Genomic DNA, 16,172 nt, shown 5'->3' on the forward strand with positions numbered 1-16,172 from the left:
TTTTATCGCAATGAGTTCGGACCGACGTGAGTTGGATTAACGAACGTCGCATGCTCCATCAGTAATAAAGCACGCTACGTCACGTTTAATCCAACTTAGATCGCTTCAAATTCACCGCGGTCGAAAACGCCACTTCCAACAAAACTATCCCTTTCAAACGAGCTTCCATATATTTAGAACGCAAACGTAGCCATTGGCTTGCTCCATCGTGGACATGAAGACATCGCGACCAACGATGGTAGCACAGTCTTTCGCTTCTCTGCTTATTGTTCGTATATTTATTTACTATTTCCGACGTTCTCTCGTATAGAGAACTCGTCCTTGAATCCGTCGCGCGATACGACCTGCGCTAACGTAATTTCGAGAGACGACTCTCGGCCTCTGTCGCATCGCGATCGTTGAACCTTTCCTCTGCTTTTTTTTTTTCCTCTTTTTTTATCGCGCGCGACCAACACGGTCGCCGAATATCGGCGCGCGTGTGCGCGCAATCACAGAGCGGAATGATGCGAGTCGCGTTATTTTCGAGCGCACCGGGGGTAGTTAATCTAACCCGGTGACCTATCTGTCAAGAGTCGAATCGTTCGCGTCTATTTGCAGACGCACGGGTTCGAGTCCGTCGTGCTCCCCCCCCCTCTCTCCCCTCTCCCGTTCTCCTCTCCTCTGCCTGCTCTCTTTCCTTCGCGAGGATGAGTACAATGCCGCTGTCACGTTAAAACGATGACATATTTAAGCTCTCTAACACGTATGAAGCTTTCAACATCGATTTTAATCCCATTGGTTTTGTGGAGGCTTATGCCCGCTTCTATCAATGTAGATATTAACTTCAATCTCGGTTCCACTTGCTCTTCGTCTTTCTTTAATTCTTATAGAAACTAGAAAACGATGAAGAGTCAGTTGAACCGAGATTAAAATTAAACTGCATTGGCATTAGCGTATCCAGAATTTTTGTCGAATGGGAGAGATGAGACTTTATCTTAACATAAAACTTGTTGAAGTATTTATGTATCAAAACCAACCTCTTCTCTCTCTCTCCCTCTCTCCCTCCCTCCCTCCCTCTCCCTCTCTCTCGAAGGTAAGAACTGCCAACGAACTTTCTTAATAACGTATGACGCCCGTTTTTATCATTGTGGTATAAATTTAATCTTGGTTCAATTTAATTTTGATTCTAAAAGTTAAAAAAAGGTGTACAGTGAATTGAACCGAGGTTAAAGTTAATATACATTGATAAATACGAGCATGAGCTACAAATCGGGCAATAAGTTTAATTTTTTATCGCTCAAATAATTTTCATAATTCGTTCTCTGTCAAAATTTAAGGAGGGAGTAAGAAGCCCCCTTCCTAAATTTTGGGGAAGAGCAAGAGTGCTGAAGAATCTAAAAATTTAGCTAGATCTGTAAATAATTTTGTTGGACCATCGAAATAATGTTTCTCAATTTTTGAAAATAAATATCGAAAAATGTTTGATTCTAGTAACTAATTTTGTCGTCCTACCTAATTATTTTGATACTCCAGGAACATTATTTTCAAACATGTACTTATCTAAATTTTTAGCTCCTTCCGCAAAATTACTCTTTCCATGTAGAAAAATCAATTTCCTTTAGAGTGCAACATTTCTTTGTTATTATTATTTTATCGTTATCTATGCTGCTTTTCGTTGAGTAATCAGAGTCTCGAATCGTCTCTGGAGGAAAAATATTCTGGCGGGATGATGAGCTGAAATGCACCGAGTGGAGATTTATTCAAATTCTTTTTATCAAACATGGCCGGGCGTTTTTCCCTGGTATGCGGATATCGATATATCGGGGGCGGTTTGCTATTTAGGTTAGTTCTTAGCGCCCCTGGACGGCGCTTTAGACAATTCACGATATAGGTCAATCGATAAAACGCTTTCCACCTTGTGCCGTCGTGAAGGTACGTTCGATCCTTTCCCTTCGTGCGATACGTCCCGTTCCATCTCGTTCTTCTCTCTTCTCTCTCACGTTGAGAAACAGCATTGGTAAATACCTCCCGATAAGCCGAAATATAATTTGGACCTTTCGAAACGCTGTCTTCGTACTCGTTTTTATCGCACATTATTGACGTGTTCAGTCACGAAGTTAACATGTTAAATTCCAAGGTAAAATTTTCTTTCTAACATTCTATTCGCAAAGGAAATAGCTTTCGGGATGATTTAATGATCGGACTATTGGGTAAATTGTGATTAATGGCGCGAAAACGACCCGTCGACAAATCGATCTACGGCGAGCTTCCGTCTCGCGACTCTACGATATCATTCATTACCACGTGACATCGATCGTCGGTCGTCCCTTGTTACATTCGCAAGGTCTTTCTTTTTCAAATCTTTAATGGCTCTCATCTAGACACTCAAGTACGGTTACACTGAAAGAAAAGGTTGGCTACTGCAGTAATTTAGACGTATAAAATATGGCATAGTATTTTTAATTGGCTGCAGCATCCAATTTTTGCTTGCAATAACCAATCAAAAATTGCTATGCTATATTCAATTTTTTTTTCAGTGCAGTCAGAAAAAAAGGGTTATGGTTCACAAAATTTAGGATGCTTTTCGTTTACTGATCATTTACAAATCTGAGCGAACATCGTTCTGTCCTTAACATTCCATCGAGTAACAAAAAGATAAAATCATCTGTGTCAAAGATAATGCAACACTCGGACGAGAATCAGATCTCACGAAAAAAAGATTCGAATGAATTATATCCCTCGAAAGAGCAGAAAAAATATGCAGACACACGGAGGTCGGTAATCTCGTTGCGAGTCTTAGGCCTGTTCTCTTTAGCTGAAATTCTTGCATAGTTTGTCTTTTTTCTCTCTTCTTTTACCGGAAGAGAATCCTTTTGTTTACCTTGGAAAGGAATGGAATTTGCAAGTTCAGGTAAAGGGAACAGAACTATTACCGACACCTCCCTGTCTTTACATATTTTTATATTCTTTCAGATTAAACCGATCGAACCTTTTTTTGTGATGTATCGTAATTTGGTCTGTTTTTTTTTAAGCTTAACTTCTGATATAGTTTATCTTTTTTTTTTCTTCAACGTGGAGAGCATTTTTTTAAAGGAAAAAAGAAGATAACAGTGTGCAAGAAGTGCTACAAGAAACAAGTTTTTTATCATCACAATACTGAAATCGTTCCGAAATGTCAAATGGAGAAAGCATAGACCAATCGTTCCTGGTCAACTGGCTGAATTCTTCAAGTGTGATTTATTGAATTCTCTTTCTCCATCCAAGATCTCGGAGCGATTCATGTAACATCGTGGAGCACGAAGAGCAACGTTTCCACGCTCGATATCTTTCTCGTTTCTCTGATAATATCGATGCCCGCGCGCGCCACGTGGCTCCCCCGAGAGCGGCGAGGTTAACCCTAACCTAACTTAACCGTCCTCTACTTCGAGCCTCGCGACTCTCCGCGAGCGTCCCGCATTCGCGCAGCGGTACCGTAGCGCTTCCGATCGGCGCGTTTAAGGCTCGTTAGCGTTACCAGGAGTCAAAGTCTGTTTGGAATCGGTGCGCGCACACACCGTAACAACTCCGTGCAGCTGTCGGCTTGACGCGCCGCGTCATTCGGCGCCGAGGGGATCGGCGATCCAGTGGGTGGGGTGTGAGACCTGCATACGTCATTCATCTCCGGAAATGACGTATGGTGGAGCCAGGCGCGGCACTCTGCATTCCCGATTGCGCGTACCGTATAGGCCCCGTTCTCTTCTCCTTCCCCTCTCGATCGTACTCGGCGCGGGATGCATTCTCGGGTCTGTTCGCATCGCACTTTTTGCACTCGGCATCTTGGACTTGGCTGTCTTCAACGCCGTATATATATTTATCTCATTTTAAGGGCAACAATTTTTCCGAATTTCAAGCGACAACTTTTTCACGAATGATCGCAGACCTCTCAACTTGCTGTGTGATTTTCGATTCGCGATTCCTTCAAGAGACTCCTCTTGAGAGATGTCTCGTGAAAAATTGATGTTTAGTTCGCCAAACGACACGAATACTTTGCAGCGCTCCTCTCGATAACTTCTGGGTTCGTCTACAATGGGAGTAATATTGTACAACAAGCTGTAAGAAATTGACCAATCGTAGTCGATTATTCTCATCGTATTCGGCTGTGATTGGTCGATCCTCTTACAACTTGTACCAATTCAGATTAACTTTAATCTCGGTTAATTTCCTCTTTATTCTTTTCTAATTCTTAGAACTAAAAAAAAAAAAGTAAATAAACAGTGTAAAACTCATTTTACAATAATTACACAATCGTAGCTGTAATTAATTATTCATAGTCGGATCGATATTAGAATATTTCAATTCTTATACAACTACAATTACTTTAGCAATTGTAAAATGAGCTAAAGTAATAAGACATAAGCAGTTAGCGAATTCGCCAATCACAGAACATAAAATAATAATTTAATTAATAATAAATTATCGAACGTTGATTTGTTTGTTGCTCAACATTTTGTAATGTACCATAACCTTTAACCTTTGACGTAAAACTATTTTAGGAGAACAATATCAATTTCCTGGTTGAAAATGACAATGTAAATGTAATGAAATTGGGTAAAAAGGTCAAACAAACAAGCAATTAATTAGATCGGATTAAAACTTATTAAAATCTATTTTAGGAACTAATTAAGATTAGGATAATTAGACTGCATTTCCTTCGGAATTTTCGGAATCGTTTTTGCGAGATTGTCGTCGCGCGCGTTCATTCGATCCAAAGCCTGGATCCAAGCCTATTTGGATCGAAGGCGTCGAGGTACAGGAAACGCGTGTTGAGAGTATAAGCTTCGCGGAGTGGCGCGCATTTCCGGCGGGGTCGCTCCTGGACGACTGCGAATCGATGCCGCCGTGGCGGCACAGATGGCAGCGCTGCGCCCCGGTCCCTGCCCACATGTGCAACTGGCAACATGGCTGTCCGCGAGGTCGGACCGTCGATGCGTTTGTCCACGTTCGAATCTGGTTGTCGCGCTCTCAGTGTTACGCTCTCGTAACGACACGCCGTCGTCCGAAGAATCGACGCGCGGATTCGCGCGGATTCCGCATCAGGAACGGATTCACCGCGGACGAGACCGCAACGGTGAGCAACGACGTATGGGGAAAAGCGATCCCATATTTTTCCTCGACTTCGAACTGTCCGTTTCTTCCCTGCCTCTCCCGTGCCTTGATTTAACGCCAGATGACGAAAATGGGGAAACGTCCGTTCGACAGATAGAGGAACTTGCTCGCGTCCGAGAGCTACGCGGATCGCGTATACTGACGAGGAAGTTGGAACGACGATCTTCTTCGCGGGTAATCCCCCGCGGAATTATCTCGGCTAATCTGACGGGGAACGTTGACGTCAACGTTTCGTGCAACGGTGGCAAGTCGCACGTATCCCGTCTTTTCGCGAGTAATTACTAATTGGTACAACTCGCCGAGTGGGACGAAGACGAAGGTGTCAAGCCGGACATTATCGAAATTGGACGCGACGTGTTTCGGGTGCTCCTCCTCCGTATCCTACTTATCTATGCTACGTAAGCGTTAACGCCTTGTAGCTGATTAATTCGCAAGAACTCGGAATATGCTTTTCTTGTCGAGCGATTTGTCTTACTCTACTGCTTTTTTTTTTTCGTTCAATTTCTTTCGGCGATGAAATTTCGAGATTATTGTAAATTATTGCAGTCTTATTACATGCGGCATATATACATTTTGCTTTTCTACGTGTATTTTACTATTGTGTTCATGAAATTGACGATTATTATCAAGTATCGATGATTCACATTTTTTTTAGAGACGAGTAAACGAATTTATCTCTTTTTATTGTATGGTATATGTTGGCATATGTGAGTTTAGATTTGAGGCATAATTGAAAGATACAAGGCAATACAAACAGGAAATGACAGATTTTAATCTATCAGAATACTGTGTTTATCAGAGTACACTTTTGATAGGTTAAAATCTGTTATTCCCTGTTTCTATTGCCTATGTGCTTTTCATACTGTGCATGAAGGCGGAAGCCCAGAGTCTTGCATAACGCATAATGCATAAGAAAATGAACCGATCCTTCTTCTTCACGAAATGAAAAAAAATCCGATTGGTTGGTTTTCTTACGCATTACGCATTACGTGTTACGCAAGAATATGTGTCTCTTACACACATTCTACAATAAGTCGTTACTTAAGCTTTAAATCTTAAACTGTAAGAAATTGAACGGTCATAGTCAAAGAATAATCGATTATGATTGCTCAATTTCTTACGACTTAACACTTAAAGCTCAGAATTTTAGACTTATTGTAGAAAACTCGTTAAGGCCATGGTACATAGAAAAACTTGGGCAATAAAGTGTAAGTAGTAAGCGAATTAATCAATCGCAGTAGAGACTGTAAAGTTGTAACGTAAGCAGAAGTATGTTGATTTCGTTACTGCTTACATTTTACTGCCAAAGTTTTTATATGAATCATGATCTTAAGGCTTCTCAATTTTTAGCGGAATAATTCAAGACACATCCCGTCTGCAGATATAACGAGATTAATCAATCTAAACGTAATGATTCATTTCTGTTTCCGGTATATACATCGCGTCAATGGTCGAAGCGATAACATTTGCAATAATATTTGTTTGATAAAAGATATTTAAATGAAAGTCATACATTTTAATGAGAAGAAAAGTAATTTATATATATATATATTTGTGCTGTTATTTTATATGTACCACGTTTTTATTTTGTGTTCGTGTATCTGTTACATATTTTATATATCGAAGGTCGAGAGCTATACAACCTGTTATAATTATACAAGAGATATTCATTTAAATAAAAATAAATTATATAAAACAATTATATGAAAATATGTCTCATGGAAAATAAGTTTTTGTATCGCGAGGATATCACTGGCCTTGCTGTTTTATATGCCACGCGTACTTTTATCGTACTATAAAATGCGAACAAATACTTGGTCGTGATATGCACATTTTCAGATAGCGACTCGTATGAATTAGATGATTATGTAATTGTTGTACAAATATAGAGATGTTGAGTAAGTCATAAATTTTGTTTTAGGATCGGAGTTTCATGGAAACTACAGCGCCCAGCCAGGGAGCCAGGTGGGTGGCAACGCCGCGAGTAATGTAGGAGTACCTACGGGTAGAGGGCCCCCGCCGCTCGGCGGTATACAGTCGATAGGTCAATCTGCAGCGGGTATACCACCAGGAGGTCCCGCTGGAGGACAAGCACCCTCGCAGGCACCGACACCTGGAGTGCCGTCGCAACCGCCGCAAGGTCCAGCGCCTACTACGACACCACCTGTGCACACACCATCGCCTCAGGAAATGGGAAAACAGGCCCACTTACAGACGCAGCAACCGTCTTTACAGCAAGTTTACGTACCGACGCAAAACAGACCGGCGTCTCAAGTACGTACTCGTAATAACGAAAAAAAGAAATCTTTCCTTTTACGTGGTTGGGGGTTTTAAGCCATATAGTTTTCTTTAAATCTTTGTTCTGGAAAAAGGAGAAAAGTTGGCCTAAATTTATTATTTTTACCTCTTCTATTTTGTAAGAATATTACTAATACAAATTTAACTATAGCATGATATACACTAGTAAAAAAAATAGAATTGCAAAATTAAAATTTTTTAAGACGTTCTGAGCATTCTAACTTTCGTATCTTTAAACCACCTGTCTATTGAAGTGTTAAGAAATTGATTTTGTAAAATTAATATTTCTCATCAATCTTGTGCAGGGCTATTATCAAACGGGTCCAAGGCCGCAACAACCACGAGGTCTCAGTCACAGAGGTGGCCAAGGCGCCAGTGGAACACCAGTAGTCGGGATGGCTGGAGTGGGTGGAGGCGGAGGGCAACCGCCTGCCTTATACCCTCATAGTTTACCGGTGCAAGCATCAAGTGCAATGTATTTAAGTCAAAGTCAAGTCCACAGTCTTCATACGGGGCCTCATCAACAATCGGTGTATCAAATGAACAGTCAAATACCGATTCATCAGGTACATTGATATTTCTATTTTTACTTAATTAAACATCGCTTGTCTTTTCAACTGTGCGAATATACTCTCTTGAGATATATACAATCGAATAAAAATGTAACAAGTTTTCTCTGTTTGATTTCAGTTTTCTGGTCCACCTCAAAGGCACCAGCCGCAAAATCAGTCGTTTTATCAAACGTTTCAACCTGCTCCACAAATTATGCCAAATGTGTTCGCTGGATATGCTCACGCGCCCACTCAGCACGGCTGTGAGTTACCCAACGATTCATGTTTCATACCAAGTACTCCATTCGGTCGTAGTTATGTTGAATTACCGTTCTATGTACCAACAGATTATTACGCAGCGTCAAACACGATGAGTTTGACTAGGGCGAGTACAAGTGCGGTCAGCGGTGGTGCGCAACATGTCGCAGGTCCACTGGCCGGTACTCAAGGTGCTCCAGTTGTACCGCAAGGTACACTTCAGCAACCTACTCAACAAGCCCAACCCCTGCCTCCGATGGGTATACCTCTGTCACAGACTGGTACGTAACTCTTAAATACGTAATCTTTATTCAATACATAATCTTCTACTAGCAACTGGTGTCTTTAAAGGCATCATATTATATTTTGATAATAAATTTTAATTGATAAATTCAAATATGTAAAAAATAAGTAAAATACTAATATATATATATTGTATATATAACGTTATTAAAAGATGTCGTTAAAATTTGTGTGACAAATATAGGTTTTTTCAGATTTTTATGTAATTCACAAAACAAAAAAATTTGTTTTATTTTTCTAAAACAGACCCCCCTATTGCTGATAGGAAAGTTAATAAAATTCATGTAGCTGGCGGGGAGTTAACATATTATTATTTATATTAGTACTTTATTTATATTTTTGACCCAAAATGACAAAACTAAAGAATATAGAGTTAAAGTCCCATGTAAACACTTATGAGCTAATGGGTCTAATTTTTCTTTACGTAATAGGATCTTTATCTAAATTGGAATATGTATTCTTCTTTTAAAGATGTATATTCGGGACATAATGGTGGTGTGACAAACACTAACAGTACCACCAGGTCTCGAAAACCTAGAGGCCAGAATGCCATTATGGACATAGTTAATCCGATAACGGGCAAAAATATAAGTGACGAAATTTATAAGGATAACGAAACTACGCAGAGTGGTGAATCTAGTAATCGCGAGACACCACAACCACAGGTGAGTTTCATAATAATATTTTGACAATTGACTAAGAGAGTTTAGCATTGGTTGAATTTATCTATGCTTGATAAATAGCCAACAATATAATGTAATTTATATCTACATATATATTTGAAACTCTCGTAGCCAATTGTTTGTATTTATATCTGTTTACCCACATCAGCCATATCCTCTAGTATATTATCAAGTGCTGAAATAATACTTAAATGAAAGAAATCGATTGATTAGTAATTCCGGAGATATTAAATAAATGTAAAGAAAAATTCCTCTGTAATGACATTTAACCTCGATATCATAACTTGATACAAATTTTTCTTCTCTATTTGCCCAATACGTATTATACGAACGAGGATTGAATGGCTGTAGGGTGACAGATTTATAAAGTCTTAAACATTTATTTTGTTCGTCCAAGTGCTTTTATTTTGATTTCTCTCGCCCTATGATTTGAGTTTGGAGCCAGTTTTTAGTTACCAAACGTAATACCTGAATGAATAGCACGTGCCACCGTCTATCACGCAGATTTGGTGATTGTTACAGAATAACGGTGCGGAGGTAATAGCCGATTTCGCGGCTCGCGTCGCAAAGGCCGCGACCGAGGGGTCCGACACGGTATCGACGAGTGCGCCTGAAGCAGCGCCTAATACAATACAAACAACGGCGCAAACGTCGTTATCGAACATTCAAACCAATTCCGCTAATGACACAAATAGTCGGTGTAGCAGTAGTCCGCCTATGGCAAAAAATATAGCTGGTGCTGGCGCTAGCAAAACGGTACCTACGATAAATAGTCAATCATCGTTAGGTACTTGTAGTAATGCAACGCAAAGCGACTCAAACGTAACTAAAACAGAGTCGAAAACGTTGCAACTCCCCGTGAAAGAGTTTCAACCGAGGAGTGAAATAAAAAGTGTGACGATCGAGGAATCGTCACCCGTCGTATCCTCAGTGGTAGCCGTCGCGAATAAAGATACTATTTCCGTACAGCTTACCGCGCCGACCGCTAACACCGAAACAACGGCTGTGACAGCGACAGTGATGGCCGAAACCGAATCAGAGACCGTCGGAGTTACTAGCGCTGTAGCTGCAGTCGGAGTTGGAACTGCAAGCGGAACTGGATCTGAGATCACCAAGCATCTCAACGCTTCGTCCAACGTAGTACAGACACCGGCTACCCCATATTGGAGTAATGTTACCCAGGAAACCCCGAAACCGTCCGCCACTGCCTCGAGCGCCAATCCCGTTCCTACTAGGGAGCCGTTCCCAAATCTCGCGTCAAAAACTTCGTCGAACTCGCCGCCGAGGAGGAAACCCAACGCTACCGAGCTGCCTTCGAATACCAAAGAGCAAAAGGAGAGGAAGACCCGGGAGAAGAGTCTCGGTTCTCGCGGTACCACTCCTACGCCCGTCGTTCACAATCAAGCGGCGGATCACCATCATCAGAAGACGAACGGTGACGCAGCCGGTGACAAAACAGAAGCGGAGGTGGTGCATCCTAGAAATGAAATACAGCAGAAACCCTCAGATGGTAAGTGTGTTTCGATTTATTTCCCGAGAAAGTTTTATCGTTGACGCCTACCGAACGGAACTTGGCCTTCGTTTGAAATTATCTCAGCGGCTGTAGTTTTTATTTTGTATCGCTTCAACACCGAATATCAAGTTGCTTTGCTTAAAAAATCTTTCCGCGTGCAATCTCTATATACATATATATAGTATCTAATCATACGTAAACTATTATATTGTATTAAACGATCAAATAGCTTGAAAATTTGCAGAGAGGACGGATGAAACAAAGTGCGATATCTTTCGCCATCACACGCGCGATTGTTGGGACTTTGGATCGAGTTACGCTTATGTGAGCGCAGCCTTGAACGAATTTACTCAAAGATACGTCAACCGTCCTCTCTCTTTTCTTCTCTCTTTTATTCGCGACTGGAAATTCACTCGCAGGGCGCGATATGTGTTTGAGATATCCAATGCTATCGATCACAAGCAAGCATATGATTATTATTTGTTAGTAAGAACGCGATGCATTTCTTAAGAGAATGTTCTCGGAAATTCTAAACGCCACTCATTTCGCTCATTTGAACTTTGCGCCGCGCGTTTGCGATAGCACGTCGAGATAACAGACAGCAGTTTCGACTGCGCTTTCTAGATAAGAATAAATTTTCAATTCGCTCGAGAGAGTTTTGACGTTATTCATTATTTACAGAATATCTTGAAAGGAAGTGTCAGTCGCGCAAATACTATACGATTAATTCTCAACAGTTGAAAATTACACTGTTTGATGTTAGGGGAGCGGTGACAATTCGGTCTCTTGAGTTGAATGACGTTTTATTATTTTTAACTCTCATGTTAAAATGCAAATCAATTATTTCTGTGGTCAGTTTTAAACTGAACGAGTCCATGTTAACGTATTCACCTAGTAAGTTAAATTTTTTAGTCAAATTTAATAAATTTTTTTCAGTTTTTTCTAATTCTATTGTTTTATTAAATTGATGACACATTGAGTATAGAAACGGTGGCGAGAATAGCTTAAATTGGGTTTAATTTGACATTGTGAATTTCACAATATATACGCCTAAGTTCTGGAGTTTTTTTTTTAAAGTGCACTTGAAAAAAGTTGGTAGTAGTTACCAAATGTTTTACATATATAATAAAACAATTTCAATCACGCGAAGTTAAAATTAAGAAAAATTCAATCAAAATTTTTTAACTGCAATTTAGAATCTCAGTGCAGATTATACAACTCTTTAGAAATTTTTGCTTTGGATTTAAACGATTTGTCTAAGATTAAATCAACGTCGCACACATAAAAATGTCATTCTGTTAAATTCTTGAATTATTGAAAAGTATAATAATTAATCATTTTACTCTTTTTAAAGTAATGGTTATCTTAAAAGAACATTTTCTTGCAGAATTCTTTCTAATAATTTTAAAATGTACTTGATATAAATTTTAGAAAAACCTTAATACGTGTATTTAAAATAAGAATTTATTTTAATTTAACAATTTTGATTAAAGAGTATTAGAAGTATTAAATTAATGTTCAGAATATATTTTGCTTACATTTTTTACACTCAAGAGTCGCTTTTCCCCACTTTTCAATTCCCGCGAATACGTATTTCTTTTATTTTAAGTGAAAAATTTTGGAGAATTTTCAGCAACGTAGACTAATGCTCACTTCTGTCAGTGTAGATTAACATTAATCTTGATTTAGCTTAATTTTCTTCTCTTTCCAGTTCTTTGTTTAATTCTAAGAATTGAAAAAAAGACTAAAAAAAATTAGAAAGAAGAGCAGATTGAACCGAAATTGGAAATTAAGCTACATTGGCAGAAACGGCCATAAGGCTCTGTCCCAAAAATGGAAGCGTCATTTTAATCTCGTTTTAACTTACTGTTTTCTAATCTTAGAATTATGAAAGATAAAGAATCAATTTAACCAAGATTAAAATTAATCTAATATAGAAATTTACGACTTATCTTTTTCTAATTTTTAGAATTCCAAGAGATAAAAGAGAGTACATTAAACCGAGATTAAAGTTAATCTTACATAGGAATTTATTGTTCACGTTTTCCTAATTCTTAGGACAAGAGAATAATATTATAGGCAAAAAGTAAACTGAACCTAATTGAAGCTAATTGAAGCTAATTTTACATTAATGTGGAGCTAGGTTTTAATAAAATCCGACATTCCAAATACGTTGCCGGAAGACACCGTGAAATATTCCCGCGCGCGCGCTCACGTGCCGTTGCCAAGCTCTGCGTCGGCGTCGGTAAATCTCAGCACTTGCTCTGAAGAGGGCACCCTCCAAAAACCCTAACCTGACGTAACCTAGCTTGATCTAACCTAAAAGCCACGAGGAGATTCGGAGTCGTCGCGTGCCGTTAGGCCGGGGGAGTTCTATCGTTGCTCTGATAATATCCGTGCGTTTCTATCACGCATCCACCGGCGAACAAAATTCAACACCGACGACATCATCGTGACGATTAAATATTAAAAATTACGAAACGTTCGATTTTCGAATTCGCGGACCGTTGCTCGGAACAAAAGCACAACGTGGCTTGCACTACATTGTTTTTAATTTTAAATGTTCGTCCGTTCGATTGTTCGTATATATATTTATTCGTGATTGTTTCAATTAAATCAGACTCGCTCGTCGATTTTTTTTAATACTTTGCTCGATCTTCGAAAAATTATCAGTGTTCTGCGTAGTGATTCGAAGCGTCGTTAATTTTCGGTACTACGTGACTTCAGGGTGATATGTATGTTTAGTGTTATTTGTTTATTATCGTTAAAGTCCTTCGTATTCGAATTTCGAACATAAATTCGTAAAACTCTCTGGCTCGTAACAAGGAATACAAAATGAAAAAAGGTAAGATAAAGTGTCTTTTTTTATACGTGCAATGAAAATTTTCGATTCGTTCTTCGAAGACAACCACGTTTAAAAGATCGCAACCACGAAGTTTCCTCCATCGGATATTATTAATTTTTCCGAATGTATTTTATTTATTTATCGCGGGAAGGATATACTCGGGTCGACCTGTTGACGATTCGCCCGAGGAAAATAATCGATAATAATACCCCGTCGTCGGGGGTTTTTTTTCCCCTCCGGCCTACTTCGCTTCGAAAAATCATCGGTTGGCATCCTCGCGTCTAAACAATCGGAATTCTTTCGACGACCGTTACGGACGCCGAAGGTCCCGCGATTCCCTCGTCTATTTTCTGCGCTATGATACGATCGCGTGGTAGGTAAGTTGGCGAACGAGGGAGAGGAGGTGGGTAAGAGGCGAGGCGAATCGGAGCCCAAGCCAAGTCGAGCCGGAGTCGAGACACCAAGACGGAGAGACGGTGACGCGGTTGCGCGAAAATGGCCGACGGGTCGCGATGACGAACGAAGCGGGATTAACCGGTGGACCGGCGCTGGAAGGAACGGAAGGAGGAGGGAGGAAGTCCACCATCGTCGCCGAGGGAACCGGACGGCCTTCAGTAGCCAGCACGTGCTGCGCTAGCCGGTCGCATTTTAACACCGCTCTCTTCTCTCCCAATTCTGTCCCTTCCTTTTTTTTTATTTTTTATATTTTTCTACCTTTTCCTTTTTTAAATTCGTTTCTTCCCACCCTCCCCCGAAAACGACACTCCGCGAAGATCGATTCGACTCCACTTTCAATCCTCGGGCTTTTCTCTCCGCGCGGTCTTTCCTTCACCTCATCGCAATTCCCGTGTGGCCGCGTTTTACACTCGCATCACACTATTTTACCGTTCAGGCAACGAAATACGCTTATTATACCTTTCTCACCCGCGCTGTGTTTTACAGTCTGATTTTACACTCCTGACGTAACGACCTTCGCAATACAATTGTACATACACGTATTTTTTTTTTTTTTTTTTTTTTTTTTTTTTAAATCGAATTGCGCCCTATACACGCAACGTTTTAACCGAATCCCTTTTCCCTTCTGCGCGTCCATCGGTCTTTTCGTTTCCCGAGAATTCGTCGGCTTCGTCCCTCCTTCGTTGGTCCCGAGGAATGAGTTGCGGTCTAGTGAGAAGTTGGTGTCGCGCGTTCGAAAACGCGCAGCAGTGAAGTGCCCGGAAGGAGCGGAGCGTGCGGAACGGAGCGTGAAAAGGGCGAGGGGCCTACATTGAGAGATGTACGTACGAATTGCACGTTTTTCTTTCTTTTCGGTCGCGTCGCACCTTTCGGCGCAACGTGATCGAAGATGGTCGCTACCTGGCTGACAACGTGGTTCCCGACATCTTGTATAGTCGGCGAGGCGAGGCGAGACGAGGCGAGGCGAGGCCGACACGGCGCGAAACTAGCCGAGCCGGAGGCGAGCCTCGCAGCGGAGGCGCGACGAAAGGCGGGGTGCGCTTCGCATTCGCGACGTCCGCTTACTTATCTTATTTGTTTCATTAGATTTGTAAATTGCATGTTCGACGCGAACCATATACGTGGCGCAGTTTCGCCTCGACAATATGTCGCTTCTGTGCGCGAACGGCCCGCCGCAGGAAGGTGGCCGTTCAAATATGGCCACCAAAATCTGGTCACACGCACACTCACTCACTCACTCAATCAATCGCGTACCTATTCGCCGTGGGCCCCCAGGGTGTAGTCGCTCTGATTTTTTCTCCGCCCCTCTCCCTCCGTCTCTCAAAAATTAGATCGCCCGGCTTTATCACATATGGTGCAACGTCATTCGGCTTTTCGGAATTTTTCTTTTCTTTTTTTTTTTTTTTTTAATTGTTGGGAAAAGTTTTTGCTCGAATTGGAATTCTGGTTGAAAAGGAGGCATCAGAGTTTTCTGTTTTCGAGTTCTACTAAAATTCTAAGTGAGATAATCGAATCGGAGTCTTCTGGTTCATTTATTTTCAATCAGACATTTTTCTCAGTGCATGAATGCGTTTCATTTACACGGCTTTTCGCCAGGTTTCGTCTCGCAGAGTTCGTTTGATTTGGGAATCGTTCGATTGTTGTATTTTGTATCGGCCTTCGAAATGTGGTCGAATTATATACGCGACAGGCCCGATCAATGGCATTGTCTGGGAAGACGCGTCCACGCGGTGGCTGGCGCGTGGCCATTTTGTGAAATGATCGAAAGAGAACGCGCAGCACCATATTGGTTCGCCGACGTTCGTCCCCGATGGATGGATCGACCTTCGTAAAATTGCGCTTTTATTCCATTCTCGAGAGTCGTCGAGCGTTTACGAATTCAATGTTCCCTCTTACGATATGTATCGTGCGAATCGATCGGTCTTTGATAATAAAACGTAAGACTTTTATTTATATCGTTGAAGTAATTTTTCTTTAAGTTGTTCGCAATTAATATTATTCATACTCATTCATACTCATCGAATGTTACGTCGAGGATATACGACATGCATATTTAAAAGACATCGTAAAGACGTCTTTTGTAACATAAATGTCTAAAAGACATCATAAAGTCTTCTAATCATTGCGTGTTTTCTGGATAA

The 16,172-nt window shown here is 40.8% G+C and overlaps 1 protein-coding gene across 3 annotated transcripts in view; it reads left to right on the plus strand.

Moving 5' to 3' along the window:
- Eif4g (eukaryotic translation initiation factor 4 gamma) overlaps positions 1-16,172 on the plus strand; it is a 59,580-nt gene that overhangs the window by 29,336 nt on the left and 14,072 nt on the right. For all 3 annotated transcript variants that reach the window (XM_018538738.1, XM_018538739.1, XM_018538737.1), the window contains exons 2-7: positions 7,046-7,398; positions 7,728-7,988; positions 8,113-8,236; positions 8,321-8,512; positions 9,006-9,199; positions 9,740-10,727. In XM_018538738.1, the coding sequence (XP_018394240.1) occupies positions 7,046-7,398; positions 7,728-7,988; positions 8,113-8,236; positions 8,321-8,512; positions 9,006-9,199; positions 9,740-10,727 (2,112 nt within the window). The remainder of the gene's footprint in view (positions 1-7,045; positions 7,399-7,727; positions 7,989-8,112; positions 8,237-8,320; positions 8,513-9,005; positions 9,200-9,739; positions 10,728-16,172) is intronic.

The sequence above is a fragment of the Cyphomyrmex costatus genome, unplaced genomic scaffold, assembly GCF_001594065.2.
Source record: "Cyphomyrmex costatus isolate MS0001 unplaced genomic scaffold, Ccosl1.0 scaffold196, whole genome shotgun sequence".
Taxonomy (NCBI): Eukaryota; Metazoa; Arthropoda; class Insecta; order Hymenoptera; family Formicidae; genus Cyphomyrmex; species Cyphomyrmex costatus.